Source organism: Mus caroli, chromosome 8, assembly GCF_900094665.2.
Source record: "Mus caroli chromosome 8, CAROLI_EIJ_v1.1, whole genome shotgun sequence".
NCBI classification, from domain to species: domain Eukaryota; kingdom Metazoa; phylum Chordata; class Mammalia; order Rodentia; family Muridae; genus Mus; species Mus caroli.
This window is the reverse complement of record NC_034577.1, coordinates 21611377-21628628: the sequence shown is the minus strand read 5'-3', so window position 1 is coordinate 21628628 and position 17252 is coordinate 21611377. Positions and strand designations below refer to the sequence as shown.

The 17252-nt window shown below is 47.7% G+C and overlaps 1 protein-coding gene and 1 long non-coding RNA gene across 3 annotated transcripts in view; one reads left to right on the top strand and one right to left on the bottom strand.

The window, feature by feature from the left end:
• Rab11fip1 (RAB11 family interacting protein 1) overlaps nt 1-17005 on the top strand; it is a 32993-nt gene extending 15988 nt beyond the window's left edge. Inside the window, exons 2-6 of one of the 2 annotated variants that reach the window (XM_021169906.2) lie at nt 2275-2717; nt 3830-4616; nt 5606-7156; nt 7941-8049; nt 15102-17005. In XM_021169906.2, the coding sequence (XP_021025565.1) occupies nt 2275-2717; nt 3830-4616; nt 5606-7156; nt 7941-8049; nt 15102-15320 (3109 nt within the window). In that variant the 3' untranslated portion in view covers nt 15321-17005. The remainder of the gene's footprint in view (nt 1-2274; nt 2718-3829; nt 4617-5605; nt 7157-7940; nt 8050-15101) is intronic. The other variant, XM_021169907.2, reaches the window with a different exon arrangement.
• On the bottom strand, nt 13180-15191 carry LOC110299936. Its single transcript, XR_002378534.1, has 3 exons — nt 15139-15191; nt 14911-15017; nt 13180-13417 (listed from the first exon to the last, which is right to left on the bottom strand). It is a non-coding gene; the product is annotated as an uncharacterized LOC110299936 (long non-coding RNA).
• Nucleotides 17006-17252: the final 247 nt, after the last annotated feature.

Here is a 17252-nt window from a genome sequence, read left to right as displayed (position 1 = left end):
TCTCCATGTGTGAGGCGGCCTGTGGGTCTCCATGTGTGAGGCGGCCTGTGGGTCTCCATGTGTGAGGCGGCCTGTGGGTGGCTCTCTGGAGGCCAGGTATTGGGAGTGGTTGTTCCTCAATGGCCTGCAGTGACTTAGGCTCCTAGTTCACTAGAGATCAGGTTTCCAGAAGGAAAATGAATGCCAAGGAGAATTCCCCCTGCCTGAAGTTTGCAGTCAGGATATGTCTGGTACCCTGGCGTTTGAAGTAGTTTTGCAGAGGGCCATGTAAAATGTTTGAATGATGTTTGCAATATTGTTTTATGATAGCTAAGTCAGACGTGAATACTTTCTGGTCAGGCTTTCATTACTTCAAACGGTTATAAAGTACAATCATATAATTACATAATATAAAAGTATATAATAGAAAATATAATAAAATTATATAATAATGACCCTATTGAAAGAAAATATGACATTGGAACTCCCCCCCCCACCCCCGACAGGGTTTCTCTGTCTAGCCCTAGCTGTCCTGGAACTCAGTGTAGACCAGGCAGGCCTTAATCCCAAGTTCTGGCATTAAAGGCATGTGCCACCACTGCCTGGCTAAACATACCAGAATTTTTAACAAAGAAAATAAAACACAGAGACACACCCACAAAAAGCAAAACCTACAAAAACACAGAAATCAGAAACCATAATATACAAGCAAAAGATCAGTAAGGTTAAAAAAAAAAAATCCCCAGACAAAGCAACCTGAGACAAAAGGTAGACAGAAATACTACTGCGATCATTTGTGTTGGCTAATAATGCTGGGCACGGGGCCTGTGCGTCAGTGTGGTTTGTATATCTAGGGAGACCTCCTTGGAGAAACTAATGTTTCCTTTGCAAGCTGTTGTCAGTGGAGATAGCTTTTGGGTTAGGGTGGGGGCTTGTGTGCACTTCCCCTCTCAGCACTGGGACCCCATCTGGCTTGAACCTGTAGTGCCCTGTGCATGCTGCCACTGTTGGCATCAGGACCTCTGAAACCTGTGACATCACATACACGGGACCTACAGACCTGTTGCCAAGACAATGACCACCATATTCCCAGAATCCACTTGACTCACTTCCCACCTTTACCTGTGTTATGTCATTATCCATATATACAAGGGAACGGCCCTCCCTCTCCCCCCCCCCTTTCTGCCACCACCTTCCTTGCCTCTCTCCCTTTCTCTCTCCCAATACCTCTTACATGTAGAACTGTTTTGGCCTGGGTGCTGAGTTCAGACAAGAGCTGCTATTCTAATTTACCCACCTCCATCTCTGTGGGAGCATGTGTGTGTCCGGCCTGTTATCTTGAAGGCTTTCTTAATATTCTCCATTCCCTCTGGCTTTCATAACCTTGCTGCCTCCTCTTCCACAGAGTTCCTGAACCAAGGGGAGAGGTTTGATGGAGACCTCCCACTTAGAACTAGTGGTCCAAGATCTCTCGCTGTCTGTATGTTGTCCGGTTGTGGGTCTCTGTTAATTCCTGTCTTTGGGGGTTTGTTTGTTTGTTGAGGTAGGGTCTCATTATGTAGCCCTAGCTGACCCAGAACTAGATAAACAGACCAGGCTAGCCTCAAACTCACAGAGACATGCCTTCCTCTGCCTCACAGATGCTTGGATTAAAGGCATATGCCGCCACACCTGACTGAGGTAGGGTCTTGTATTTTCTAGGCTGACCTCAAGCTCCTACTGTGCCCACCGACTATCCCAATAGCTGGGACTCCAGGCCTGCATCACTGCCAAGCTCTTGATTTCTAGAAATAACTCATTATTCTAGCTAATTATAAGGGTTGAGGGTGGAACTCAATGGTACAGTACTTGTATAGTGTGCTCAAGGCCCCAGGTCGAACCCCTAGTAAGATGAACACACTAAGTACATCAGACTACCTTTGTCTAGCGTATGGGCAGAATGACTTCTTAGAGATAAGCATTCAGGGCCAGGGCCAAGTGTTCTGTAGCCTGTTCTGCATGCCGGCTTCATTCATTCGATCCCTTGGCCTACAAAATGAACCGATAAGTAAAAGCGAGGTTCTCTACTCTCCCCTCCATTGAGACAGAGTAGAAGTGCGTTTGTGGGGAGTTCAATTCCCAGCAACCACCTGGTGGCTCACAGCTACAGTGTACTCGTCTAAGTAATACTAAATAAATAGTATTTTAGAAGCACGTTTGTGTAAGAGGTTAGAGCAGCAGAGAGGAGAGGCTGCTGAGGGGATCAGGAGCCCTGCTAGAACTGCTTCCATCCAGAGGTAACCTCTCCTTCTTTAGATGGTACACCCTGAAGTCCAAACCCGGAAAGAAGGACAAAGAGCGAGGGGAAATCGAGGTCGACATCCAGTTTATGAGGAACAACATGACGGCCAGCATGTTTGACCTCTCCATGAAAGACAAGTCCCGGAATCCATTTGGAAAACTGAAGGACAAGATCAAAGGGAAGAATAAGGACAGCGCCTCCGATACCGCCTCGGCCATCGTCCCCAGCATGACACCCTCGGTTGACAGTGACGACGAGTCCTTCTCGAAAGACAAGAAAAAGAAGTCAAAGATCAAGACTTTGTTTTCCAAGTCGAGTCTGCAGAAGACGCCACTCTCCCAGTCCATGTCTGTCCTGCCCACTTCCAAGTCAGACAAAGTTCTGTTGCGGGCCGGAGACTTCCAGTCTCGGTGGGATGATGACACCCATGAGGATGAGTCCTCCTCCGCCTCGGATGGTGAGTTCCCATCTTTGCTCACTCACCCTCCTCCCCAGTTTACCGGACTGTGCTCTGAGAAGGGAGAGGGAGGCCTTCAGATTTTAGTTAACTACAGTGATGATGGTGAGTGTTCTTCACAAAGGCTTTGTTTCTTACGAATCTCCAAGGGTTTGGCTCGCAGAATCAGCGAGTTTGAGGGTTTCTGCTGTTGCTTGTTTTCCTCACAGTCCTGGGGATCCGGCCCAGGGCCTTGAGTGTTCTCAGTAAGAGCTCTAACACGGCTCCAAACCCCCAGCTCCTATTGTATATGAAAGAAGACCATAGGCCCTCGTGTGTGTCATATCTCACTAATTTATCAGATGACTGCTGAGCTTTTATCGTGTGCTTGCCTCCTATGTGGTTCATCCCTGATGGAAGCTCAGAAATCCAGCCTCCTTAACTCTGAATTATATAATCTGAGCTTCAGCTACAATTACTGAATCCCTTTTAGGGGCCAGATTCGGTCACTCTTATCAAGAACGTGGCCTTTTCCACTGGTTTAACACTGGATTTCTTAAATTCTTCACCGCTGATTGTTCGGGCTGTTGTGAGGAGCCGTCTTGTGTGTTGCAGTGTGCTTAGGATCCTCCTGTCAGTTACCATGATTGGAAATGTGTCCAGATGTTGAGTAGATTGACAGATGCCCCTGCCTATCGCAACTGCTCATTCCCATCCCCCACCCCACCCTCACCCCCATCCCATCTCCTCCTGTCTTTGCAAAGCTGAGGTTCAAAATGACATCATCGTGCATGACCACCACTGACCTTTGCCCCAAATCCCTCTCATTTAATTTTTTTTTTTATTACTAGAGCTTGAATCCCAGAGCCTTGTGCATGACAGACAAATGCTTTAACTCTGAACTATATCCTCAGCTTCAGTTTTTATTTATGTGTGTGTGTATGGAGTGTGTGTGTGTGTGTGAGTGCACGCATGCCTGTAGGTTAGAGGGATAGCTTGTGGGGCATCGGTCCTCTTTTGAGTATACAGGTCCTGGGAACTTAACTGAGGTCACTAGGCTTCACGGTACATTCCTTTTCTCACTGAACTGTCTCTTCAGCACTTACCCCTTTTGCTGTTTCCTTTCTTCCCAGTCATGTCTCACAAGCGAACATCCAGTACAGACCAACAACCGAACCAGTCCAACTTCAGCCTTCCCAAGAAAGAGGGGCTCTCCTTCCTTGGGGGCCTCCGGTCCAAGAACGACTCTCTTTCCCGTTCTACCGTCTGTATCAACGGGAACCACGTATACATGGAGCAGCCGGAGGCCAGGAGTGAGATCAGAGAGAGCAGCCCTTCTAATTCCCCATCCCCACAGGGCTTCAGGAGGAAGCATTTGTTCTCGTCCACTGAAAACCTGGCTGTCCGGTCTCCCAAGGAACCAGGGGAAGGAGGCGGCACGTCTTCTGACAGGCGACTGTCCGACTCTTCCACCAAGGACTCCATGAAGTCCATGTCTTTGCCATCCTACCGGCCTCTGACCAGTGGGGACAATAGAGAGAGCGTGTCTCCAGCAAACGTGGAGGCTGCCAGAGAGACAAAAGACAGCAAGAAGCAGGAGAGCAAGAAGTCCTCTTTGCTTTCTCTGGTGACGGGAAAGAGGGATGCAGCTAAAGGCAGTGAAAGCGAACCTCTTCCCACTGTCTCAGAGAAAGAGAAGGAGAGGAAAGGCACGCTCGTGGAAGCCCAGCTGCGGGAGGAAGACCTCGTGAGAAGGCCTGAGAAAGATGCTCTACCTGTTGCCTCCCAGTGGGGCAGCTCCTTGAATCCCTTTGAGGACGTGCAGATCTCAGACCCGGGAGCCATCACGGAGTCCAAGTCTGAACCGAAACCACCAGTTCCTGCTGCCAGGGTTCCCCAGACCAAAGCTGTGAAGCCTAGGTGAGTCTCAGTCTTTTACATATGGGGCCTTTCTCCACCACTGCCTGGTCAGCAAAGTCTCCACTAGGACAAACCTGGTCAGTCTCGGGATGTGCGTGCAAAGGTTTGCTAGCCTGAAGTCATTTGAACCAGTCCCCTCTGCTGGCCTGGCCTGCTCAGCACAAAGGGCAGGGCTTTTCCCAGCCTAAAGCCACAGCATCCGTAAGTGAAGGTTGTCCTCAGGGAGCTGAGCAGACTCCAGGGAGAGGAGACCGCCGTCTGTGGCTGCTTCCGAGCATGTGAGCGGAGCGTGCATGGTTGTGGTGGGTACATGCAGGGCCTGTGTTTTAAAGGTTTTCAGTGCTGTCCTGTGGAAATGGCTGCCTTTTCTCCTGGTGCTTGGGGTCAGTTTGCTGGTGTGAGAGACCTGGGTCCACTCTTTAGACTGTTCTCTGTCTCCTCTGTGCCTGATCGTTAGAGCCTGCCTAAGCCGGAAGGAGCGTCTGCTTTTCTGAGTGACTCTCACCTTGACCTTTCTCTGGAATGGGGGTGGGGAGACAAACTTTCTGGGGATTCTGCAATGGATGCGCTTTCTCTTCAGAATCCACACTTGTTGCCTTCCATTATTCTGAGCTTATTTCGATGCTTTCTGTTCTGTCAGAGTCAACTCTTAAGACTGAGTGTATCTCGGAAAGAAACTGTAGGCTGTCTGCTGCTCTAGCCGAATCTTTCCATTTCCGTTACAACAGACCCTTGTGTGACGGCTGTGCTTGGTGCTAAACACTGCCTCTTTCTGTGGGGAGAATATGCCTCAGTTGTGGAGGATTCACATAGCATGTACGGGGCCCTGGCTTCGACTCCCCAGCACGAATGATCAATTTGTATGTCAAGAAGGGCTGTTTCCTTCACCTTGATCATTAAAAACCTGTCCCTCCCTAATGACTATTTTAATATGTGTCTTGAAATGCATCTGCAACTGACCTGCAGATTTTATTTTGTCCTTTTTGCAGACTGGAAGTTTCTCCAGAGGCTCAGCCCAAAGCCAGGCTTCCTTCCCCCGACTCCGCTCTCTTTGCCCCCTTTCCCTCTGACTCGACTCAGCCTCCTGTCCTTTCCAACTTGAGATGTGACTCAGAGACACGGTTCTCTGAAAGTCCTTCTGCCTCCTCTTTCTTGTCCCCCTTAGCAGCTCCTATCTCCACATCCACTCCAATCGAGCCCTGGCCCACAGGCCAGGGTGAGGCCGATGCTGAAAAACCTTCCTTGCTCCTCAGAGCAGTCCCTAGTTTAACACCAGCTGCACACACTGGTTCTTCTGCCTCGGGATCCCCTTGTGAACAACTTCCTACACCTGTGCGGAAGGGGACGGAAGAGGCTTCAGGGGACACAAGGAAGGAAGCTGGCAGTAATGAATGGGGAAGGACCCTCATGACAGCGTCTGGGTCTTCTGTGGATAATGTTCACGATGGTGGAATGACTACAGCAGTGGAAGAAGCAGAGGAAGAGGCGGCCTCCTCATTTCACCGCATAGCACAGAAACAGGAGGGGATGCATGAGAATGCCAGCGGAGGGCAGAAGAAGGGCAAGAAGCGCGTGTCTTTTTCTGAACAGCTTTTTGTGGACGAAGAAACAGAAGGACCCACTAGGCTTGAGGAGGAGGACAGAGGTCATCCCCAGCAGCTGACACAGGAAGGGCCTGTTGCTGGAAGCATGCTCCGTGCAGGGTCTCCAGAGTCTCCACACACAGAAGGCACAGGACAGGAACCTGTGATCGCAGAAGCTCAGCCCACCATCTCTTCTGAAAGCGAGAGTTTCCCAGAAGGCCCCACAAGTGAAGCCAGCCCAGCAAGAGGTACCCAGCCTTTGATGGATGAGAAGGATGACCTCATGGCTCCCTGTCAGAGCAAAGCCAGCGATCATGAAGGCCTGCTCTCTAACCCCCTGAGTGACCTGCCGTCCGCCTTGGATGTGAAATCTCCTATCATAGCCGATCTGAGCTTGTCTCTTCCGTCCATTCCTGAAGTGGCATCGGATGATGAAAGAGTCGATGAGGCTGGAGATGGGGGAAAGGCAGAGAAGTTGGTTGATCTAGAAGCAGGAGTTTCACCCTGGAAAGAGTCACCTTCCATCCTGGAGACGTCAGGAAGGTCTAGTGGCAGGGCAGGTGAATCAGTGCCCACAGAGAATCAGTGTGACTTCAGGCCCCAGGCTCCCTTAAGTGAGAATGAAGAGCTACCAGGCCCTGGTACTGTCGAGGAAGAGAAGCTGATAGGAAGTGAGAAGCCAGGTTCACCTCTGTGCGTATCCCAGGACTCTTCTGTGCCCAGCCCCTCACTCGCTGACACCTTTCCCGCCGCATACTCTTCCCCCAGTTCTCCATCTTCCGACACTCACCACACCAGTGAAACAGAATCTCAAAAACAAGCAACGGCAGACGTCTCCACTAGTAGAGCTGAGAATTTTGGCAAGAAGAAGCCACTTCTACAAGCCTGGGTCACACCCTCAGAGATACATCCAACCCCAGCTCTGCCAAGCTCGGGAGCTGGGGCAGCCAAGCACAGGTGAGACATGACGGGGAGACTGTCTTTGTCCATTGTCTTTGCTTTTATCTGACACCCTGCCTTCAAACCAAATGGATGATGTCCCGATACCCGAACGTGCCTGTTTGGCTGGCAAGGCTTGTCACACAGGGGCTGTGAACTTTGTGCTTGGAATAACTCAAGACCCAGCCATGTGGATAGCAAGGACGTAATCGTCTTCAAAGATAGCTTAGGGATGTTTCTACAGTGTGATGGAGTTTTGTAGCTGTGGAATCAGAGGGGCGGTAGAACAAAGCAATGCTGGAAGTTCTGCTGAGAGCTTCCTTATGGCAGAGCCCCTCAGTGGGTTCCTAGTCTGTAGCGTTAACCTCCAAAGATAATAAACTATTGTTCTTTCTATCTTCCTTATTATTAATAGTATTTTATTTATTTAAATTAATTAAAATTTTTTTTGCAGTGCTGGGGATGGAGCCTGAGGCCTTGTGCATGCTATGCAAATACTCTTCCGCAGAGCTATGGGCCAGCCTAAGAGATGATGGGTCCTACTGTTCTTGTGCCCATAACCAGACTGAGGAACTTAGACTCTGCCAGGACGCCCTGGCCAGGGATGTGCGTTACCGGCTGTGTGTGGCCGTCTGGTCCTGCTTCCTTTGAATTCCACAGGAGTTAAGTCGCGAGCTGGATTTGGGACCAGAGATGCTTCCCCCTCCCCCTTGCCTGTCTTGCAGGCAGCAGGTCTTTGAGATGGGCACGTCTCAGCTTCGTGGTTCCTGGAGGTTTAAGGACTCTTTCCTTGTCTCTCCAGGCCTCACCCTGTGAAGCCCATGAACACAACAGCCACCAAGATTGCAAACTCTAGTTTGGGAACCGCTACCATCATCAGTGAGAACCTGATCAGCGAGGCCCTCATGAAGGTGAGTGTCCAGAGAAGACGCGGGGTTTGGTAAGATTGCGGAGCTTGTGTGTATAGAGTCACCTGCCCTTACAGCTGGCCTCAGCTGTTGCAGCCACACTGGGGGCTGATGAGTAGGGTGGGGGCCAGCCTGGGCAACGTAGGAAGATCTATCAGAAGAAACTGCAGCCAAAGTTAAAAGTGCTTGGCTGGCAGGCAGTTCTGGGAAGTCCTCACTCCGGTGTCTCAAGTCTGGATAACCTCCGAGAGCCCCCAGACTTTCCATTGACTGGATAGTCACGTTTCCTTATGATGAGTTGTTCCTTACTGAATTCTTTTTTGTCTCTAGCAGTGTGAGTCACTGCACTCACTGTCTGTTTGTCAAGTATGGTGGTGCTCATTTGTTTGTTTGTTTGTTTGTTTCTGTAGCCCCAGCTAGCCTAGAACTCACTGTGTAGCCCAGGTTACCCTAAACTCATGACAACCTCATGACTCAGCCTCCCGGGTGCTGGGATTACAGGCGGGTGCCGCCACATCACCTGACACTCACTTACTCTCTCTCTCTCTCTTTAAAAAGATTTTCTTTCTCCATCTTTCTTATCTTTAGACAAAAATATAAAATTCTTGATACAGATGTTCTGGGTTTTGTTTCTCAAAAATAGTTCCCAACATTTACAAAGTTGCAGAAATAGTACGGGGAGTTCCTGTGGCCTCCCTCTGGGTTCCCCCCCCCACCCCCCCGGGTTCTGCTAGACCCAGTTCGCTCTCTCCCCTCCGGTTCTTCCCTCTCCCTCCTACTCGTCCTCTCTCTGCCTCTGCACATGCCCATTCTTATCCAAACCATGGGAAAGTAAGCTGTGTGCTTAGTGTCCTCTTTCACTTCTTTTTTTTTTTTTTAATTTTTAATATTTTTATTACATATTTTCCTCAATTACATTTCCAATGCTATCCCAAAAGTCCCCCATAGCGCCCCCCACTTCCCTACCCACCCATTCCCATTCTTTTGGCCCTGGCATTCCCCTATATTGGGGCATATACAGTTTGCAAGTCCAATGGGCCTCTCTTTCCATTGATGGCCGACTAGGCCATCTTTCGATACATATTCCTCTTTCACTTCTAATGGTCTGTGTATGAGTCACGTGCGTGTGTGCATGTGTTTGTGTGTGCATGCGTGTAGAGGCCAGAGGTTGTGGTCAGGTAGATATCTTTTTCAACAGCTCTTAATCATTTTTTTTTCTTTTGAATAATGTTTTTTCATGTAATGTATTTGATCATGGTTCCCCCTCCCTCCTTTACTCCCAGATCCTCCCTGCCCATCCAATTCCATGCCCCCCTCTCTTTACAGAACATACAGATAAGTAAAAACAAAACAAAAACCAGAATAAAACAGAAAAGTATACACACAAAGAGAGAAAATAAAAACACAAAATTGGAAACAATAATATATAAGCAAATGGCCAGCAGGGTTTAAAAATAAAAACTCCATATAAAGCAATAAGAGACCAAAAAAAAAAAATCTACAAAAATACTATTTTCATTTTGTGTTGGCTATCTACCACTGGGCATGGGGCCTGCACATCAAGTGGGTTTGTGTACCCAAGGAGACTCACTTGAGAAACTAATGTTTCCTTTGTAAATGGTTGTCAGTTGGGGATGGCTTTTTGAGTTAAGGTGGGGCCTGGTGTCCGCTTCCTCTCTCCGTGCTGGGAGGCACCTGGCTTGAACCTGAGCATGCTGCCCGTCTGTGGAAGCACAGGCGTGTCAGTCAGTCCTTCTTGTCTTGCTGTACTTCCCTCTGCCCCTTACACTCTTCCTACCTCCTCTTCCACGGGGTTCCCTGAGCCCCGAGGGGAGGGATGGAGGGATGGTTCAGTTGCTGGGACTTCTCGAGATCTTAGATGTGGCAGAGTGTCATTAGGAGTCCTTCTATTGCTCTGTCCCTTTAGCAGAGTATTTGACTTTCCCTGGGTCCATGGCCTGCCTAGTCTCAGGTTCTTCATGACTGGAGCAGTGTCAGACACGGGTTCCATCTCAGGGAGTGTGTGTGTAATCCAATCAGATGGAAGTTAGTTACTCCCCCAACTTAGATCTCTCTATCCCTGGCTGTCCTGGAACTCTGTAGACTAGGCTGACCTCAAACTCAGATCTACCTGCCTCTGCCTCCCAAGTGCTAGGATTAAATGTATGCACCACCACTGCCTAGCCAAATTTAAATATATTAAAAAGCACTGTGTATTGGTGCACACTTGTTTTGTTTAAACATGTTTTTTTTTAAGATTTATTTATTTTATGTATGTGAGTATTCTTTGCTCTCTTCAGACATACTAGAAGAGGGCATCAGATCCCTTTAGAGAGAGTTGTGAGCCACCATGTGATTGCTAGGGATTGAACTCAGGACCTTTAGAAGAGCAGTCGGTGCTCTTAACCTCTGAGCCATCTCTCCAGCCCTGTTTTTTTTTTTTTTTTTTTTTTTTTTGGGAGACAGGGTTTCGATGAGTAACAGAGCCCTGGCTGACCTTGACTTGCTTTGTAGACTAGGCTGGCCTTGAACTCACAGAGACCTACCTGCCTCCGAAGTTCTGGGATTAAAGGCGTGTGCTACTATGCCCATCTAAATTTATTTTTCTAAACTGAAAAATATTCCATTGTGTAAATGTACAGCATGCTTTTTTAATCTTTTCATCCATGATAGACATCTAAGTTTTTCCAGTGTCTGGCTATTAGGACATGAAGAGTAGTGAGCAAGCACGCACGAGGAACACCACGCCCATTTCTATGGTGGCTAGATAAGTGTGCTCTCCTAGCAGTAGATGACTGTCCGTCCCCCTTACTCCACATCCTCCACAGCATGAGCTGCCATCTGTCTTATTGATCTTAGCCACTCTGACTGATGTAAGATGAAATCTTAAGCTGGGCGGTGGTGGCGCACGCCTTTTATCCCAGCACTTGGGAGACAGAGGCAGGCGGATTTCTGAGTTCGAGGCTAGCCTGGTCTACAGAGTGAGTTCCAGGACAGCCAGGGCTATACAGAGAAACCCTGTCTGGAAAAAAATCAAAGTATTATTTGTATTTCCCTGATGATTAAGGACGTTGAACATTTCTTTGTTTCCCTGTGATTTATATCTCGTCTTTTGTGAACTCTATTTAGTTCACACTCATTTTTAAATTATGTTTGAGTTTTTTGGGTTTTGTTGTTGTTCTGAGATAGGTGTTTGTTTGTTTGTTTGTTTGTTTGTTTTTCACATAGCCTTTGTTATCCTGGAATTCTTTACAGACCAGGCTGGCCCAAGATCCACCTGCTTCTACCTCCTGAGTGCTGAGATTAAAAGCATGTGCCACCACTGCCTAGACTCTTCTAATGATTTCAAAGTTGTAGATATATTCTTTACTCTTTGACTACAGATTCAAGTGGAGATTTTTTTCTTTTAATGTGCATATGTGTTTTACCTGCATATACGTGTGTGTACTACATGCTTGCCTGGTGCCCACAGAACCTGAAGAAGGCATTAGATTTCCTGAAACTGGAATTAAAGATGATTGTGAGCCACCGTGTGGGTGCTGGGAGCCGAAGCCATGGTTTCTGCAGGAACAGCAGAGCTCCTGACCACTGAACCTCTCTGGCCACATCATTCTTGCTTTTGGAGACAAGGTTTCATATAACCCAGGCTGGCCATTAACTGAGGTTACAGGAATGAGTCCTTATAACCAGCATGCAGCACTAGATGAGGTAATGCCCTCTTCTGGCCTCCATGGTCACATACACTTGTGTACACAGTACACAGACATAATTAAAAATAAAACAACAACAACAAAAAAACTTTCTTAAAAGAAATGTTGTATGTACTTGGGATTGTTGAAAACAACAAATACCTAGCATGACAGTGATGGTTGAAATATACTGGAATTAAATTTTTCAAAAATCAAGTTGAACTAAAATTTAATTATGCTTACAGAATAATCAGAAAGAAAGAAAGGAAGGAAGGAAGGAAGGAAGGAAGGAAGGAAGGAAGGAAGGAAAAGAAAGAAAGAAAGAAAAGAAAAGAAAGAAAAAGGGCTCTCCCCTCTCTACCAAGCCTAATGACCTGAGTTCAGTCCCTGGGACCTACAAAGTAGGAGAGAACTGACTCTGTCCCTCAGTTTGTCCTCTGACCTGGATACAAGTGCCATGACTCACCCCCATCCCCACCCCCACATATGCTCTCTGGAAATAAGTGTAATCATGATGTAATATTTTTAACTTTAAAAAAATGCCGCAAAACTATACTCTGCCTGATGTCAACATTATAAAGCATACCATTTTAAGAAGTAAGTAAAAGGAAAGGGCTCAGGGTTTAATTCAGTTGATGGAGTTCTTGCTTAGTAATCAGGAATCGTGGGGTTGATCCTCAGGACCACATAAAAAGGGTGTGGTAGCTCAGGCTTGTAATCGTGGCCCTGGGGAAGAGGCAGGAAGATCATAAGCTAAAGGTCATCCCTGGCTACAAAGACAGTTGGGGATCATCCTGGGCTACATGAGTCTCAAAACGAAAGACAAGGAAAACAGCAGAAAGAAGAGAGAGAGAGAGAGAGAGAACACCAGATGTGGCACACACTTGGGAAGTGGAGGCCTGAAGCTCAGGAACTCGAGTCCAGCATGGACTTGTTTCAGACCCCGTTTCAGAAAGAGAGGCGGAGAGAGAGGAGGAGAAGGAAGAGACGGAGAGAACAGAGTGGCTATGGATTTAATAATGCTGGGCCTTGAAACACATGCTGTCACCAAGCTTCACACTCAACCACTAGTCAGCATTTCTTAACAACACTCTCTATAGTGTAAAGTGTGACCCGAGAACCTTGAGGGCAGGTTTCTTGATGTGAAAATGTCAATGGATGCCCTTTTTCTTTTAATTATGGCAAAATGTACAGGGCATGTTAGCTTTCCACCATACCCTTATATTGAGAACAGGGTCTCACTCTGTAGACCTGACTGACCCGGAACTCTTGATGTAGACCAGGCTAGCCCCTCCAGATCTGCCTCTGCCTGCAAGGATTAAAGGTGTACCCCACTGCCAGTCTCATCGTACCATTTCAACATAGTTTAGTAGTGTTGAATAAATCCACATTGGTGTGTGTTCAGTGTCCAGAAAATTCTAGACATGATACTCACTTTTGCGGTGTTTGTTTTTTGAGATACTGTCTCACTGTAGCCCAGGCTTGCCTAGAGCTTGCTTCATGATACAGGCTCCAACTCAAGATCTCCTTGCCTTCCTCTCCTTAGCGCTGGGATTACAGGTGTGCACCATCCTGCCAGGTTTGAATCCAGTTTTGGAAGTCACACCTGGAGCGTCTCGAGGGGCTGTAGCTCAGTGGTAGAGAGCTCTTGCTTGCCATGGCCAAAACCCTGAGTTTAAGCCCTAGAAGCAGAAAACAGAGACAAAGGGTATACCCCCTCTGAATGTACATTCTCAACAGGAAGAAGGAAACAAAGAAGGAAAACTGGAATGGGGCGGGGAGAGAAGCAGATGTTGGCGAGGAGGCCAGTGTCTCCATTATTCTGTTACTCATGTACCGCCTGACCTCGTTCACGCCTGCTGGGTGTGGAAGCATCCGTATGTGCTTCTAGCCAGCCAGCGAGAGAGCGGGAGTCCTCTGAATTCCACTCCCTGAATAGGGTAGAGGCTTCTGCACTGTGGTCGAGCTACTAGTGTTGCTTCTGCCCCTGACTCTGCTTGGAGCTGGTAGGCTCTTAATTTATTGGTCTCCCTGATAGAAAGTGAAGGTGGCTTGCCCCTGGGGCTAAAACTGTTTACTGCCTTGGAGTTCTTTGAGTAAAAATCACCTTGAGTTGCTCTGGAGTCTTATAAATCTGCTCAGCTGCAGCTGAGCTGCCAGGTCTTTCCTCCCACTCCCCCCTGAGACCTTGGTGTGACTTGCTACTTCTCATTGACTTTTATCTCTCATTTCCTTCTGGCTCAGAACTCTGTGCTCACAGTTAGAGCCCCCTTGTCCCAGATGATAAATACCAGTTAAAAGCCACTGTTGTGGGTACATGCCCCTATCAGAAATGAGAACAGTCAGTCTCTGGGAAAGGCCACCGTGTACGCAGAGAGTGTGCGCTCTGGTGGCCTGTAAGGTTGGCAGCCTGGTGGTGCATGGCTTTAGCTATCGTGTTTTCAGAGTGTGGGGTAGCTTTTGGTGGGGTCTCAGAGGGAGCTCAGAGGTAGCAAGCTGGGCTGACTGGCAGGCATCCTACATGTACACTGGATACCCAGGCCTGGCTGACTAAGTGACAACTACCACCAAGGCCTCATTCTTTCTCTCCTTTATGTGGTTATTATGCTTGCATGTATGTCTGTGCACAGTGTGTGTGTGTGAGTGTGAGAGAGAGAGAGAGAGAGAGAGAGAGAGAGAGAGAGAGAGAGACAGAAAGTCACCATGTCGTTGCTGGGAATCGAACCAGGGTCCTTTGAAAGAGGACCAGTGCTCTTAACCACTAAGCTATCTCTCCAGCCCCACCTTATTACATTTCTTTCTTTCTTTTTTTTTTTTTTTAAGATTTATTTATTTTATTATATGTAAGTACACTGTAGCTGTCTTCAGATACTCCAGAAGAGGGAGTTAGATCTCATTACAGACCTTCGGAAGAGCAGTCAGTGCTCTTAACCACTGAGCCATCTCTCCAGACCCCCTAATTACATTTCTTGACAACACGTACCTCTGCAGAGTCAAGAGCAGAGGTGTGAGAATTGTAAGCCAAATAATGTTCCTGTTTTTTGATGCTAGGGATCAATCCTGGGGCCTTACAGTGCTAGGCAAGTCTTCTGCTACTGAGCTACACCGAGGCCCCTGGCTGTTACAATTTTAAAAGATAATAAAGAAAACAAACAAACATGTAACCGACTCATACCTACTCTACAGACTCCAAAGTCCTTCTCTCTTCTCGTCAGCCGCCTGGTTTCATCCTTTGTGGAAAGTGGCTTTCTAAGCCGGGTGTGGTGGCGTGTGTTTTAACACCTGGGAAGCAGAGGCAAGTTGATCTCTGCGAGTTCCTGTCTCTGCTGACTCTTAACCCCTTCCCTCTTCCTTCCCTCTCCAAAGAAATACCAGCCCTCGGATCCCGCTTTTGCCTACGCACAGCTGACCCACGATGAGCTGATCCAGCTAGTCCTCAAACAGAAGGAGACCATCAGCAAGAAGGAGTTTCAGGTGCGGGAGCTGGAGGACTACATCGACAACCTGCTAGTCAGAGTCATGGAGGAGACCCCCAACATCCTCCGAGTGCCCGCGCAGATGGGCAAGAAGGCCGGAAAGATGTAAACTGCGGGAAGGAGGCGTGGTCTGAAGGAGGCGTGGTCTCCCTAGTAACTGGCACGCGGGTTCCGAAGGCCTGCTGTGTGCATCTTCTCTCAAGAGTTAATTCTCCTAGCTGAAACCAGATTAATGATTACAACGAATCTTTTACTATAAATTTCCCAGCGTTTTGTTTTTCAATGCCACTGTGCCTTTGACTACATTGTAAATACCAGATTTGATCCGATGTATTTTAACGCCAGGGTTGTTGCCCTTTGATGCTGAGATCTTCAGGTATGGATCCTCCGTGAAGGCAGGCTCAGGGTGAGATGAGAAAGGGACTTTGGGATGTGTGCTGTTTCACCCGCTCTCTTGGCCTTTGAGCACCTCGGTTGAGGCGCATGCTCAATTTTTAATTTGGGTAAACACGAGGACTCAAGGGTTGTTTTTGGTGAGGGTTGGTTTGGTAGGCGTTGTTCTGTTTTCAGGGTGGGGTGTTATGTAGTCCCGGGCTGGGGCTGCTCTTGAACTTACTGTGTACTGAGACTGGCCTTAGATTTCTGACCTTTCTGCCCCCACTGCCAAGTGCTAGGATTACAGCCGTGTTTGATGCCTTCTGGTTGGAGCACGGTTGGTTACATAAAACCCCTGAGCATGCTTCTTAGATTTTGAATATGCCTTTTACAATTGCCACTACCCTCTAGCCTTAAAAATGTGCTCTTCATGGGTTAGGGGATATAGCTCAGTGGGTAAGGTGCTTGCACTACAAACCTGAGGGTCTGCGTTTGGATTCTTAGCATCCACGCTAAAGCCAGGAGGAGTGGCATGTGCCTGGGTGGGGGCTGGGCTGGGGGAGCGCGGAGCCAGGCAGATCTCAGGGGCTCACTGGAAACTCCAGGTTCAGTGAGGGACAGTCTTAAACAATAAAATGAAAAGCTACCATAGACCTCTGCCCTTCATGTGGTCACACACACACACACACACACACACACACACACACACACTGCTCTTTAGATCTACAGGGTCATTTCCTGGAGACATGAAAGAACTAAAGAGTCACTTTTCAGGCTGGAGTGATAGTCTAGTGGTTAAGAGCACTGGCTGAACAGTGGACCAGGTCCAGAGGACCTGGGTTCAATTCCCAGCAACCACATGGTAGCTCACAACTGTCTGTAATTCCTGTTCAAGGGAATCGGACCGTGTCACACAGACATCCATGCAGACAAAATATCAATACATCAATACACATAACATTAAATTTAAAAGGAAACAAAGAGAGTCAGTCTCGACTTAGGGAAAGTTGGTCAGTCTCTCAGGGTACGGGGTTCCTATTGCCCCGTTGGCCTTTCCTTGGCGCAGAGGGGACTGAGTGTTCCTCTACAACATCTCTGTGAGGTAGAGGATGATTTTAGGAACGGGCCTTTGTCCGTTTGTCCATTGGCTTGTCTCAATGGCCTTTCCTGGATGGGAGTAGACAGTCCACTGATTCCTCAAGATGAAGGAGGCTCGGGCAGGGGCTGGCTAAGTGCTCAGGGGTGAAGCGCCCCAGCCACACGTCAGCAGTAAGGAACAGTTGTGAAGAGCTACAGGATGGCATCTGCTTCTTTGCTGCTACCTCCTGATTTGGGGAGTTTTGATGCTGCTATTTTGAGACAGATCTGACTGGTTTTAAGTTTTTCACACATACACACCTCTCCACCCCACCCCCGCCTCAGTTTTTCAAATTTCCAAATACTGGAATTACAGGTATGTGTCACCATTCCTGGTAGATTAATATATTTTTTTTATAAAATGTACACACACACACACACACACACACACACACATATATATATATACACATATACGCACACCTTAATATACATATATATGTGTGTGTATATATATACATATACACACATCTTAAAACACACACATATGTATATATATATACACACATAGATGCACACCTTAATATAC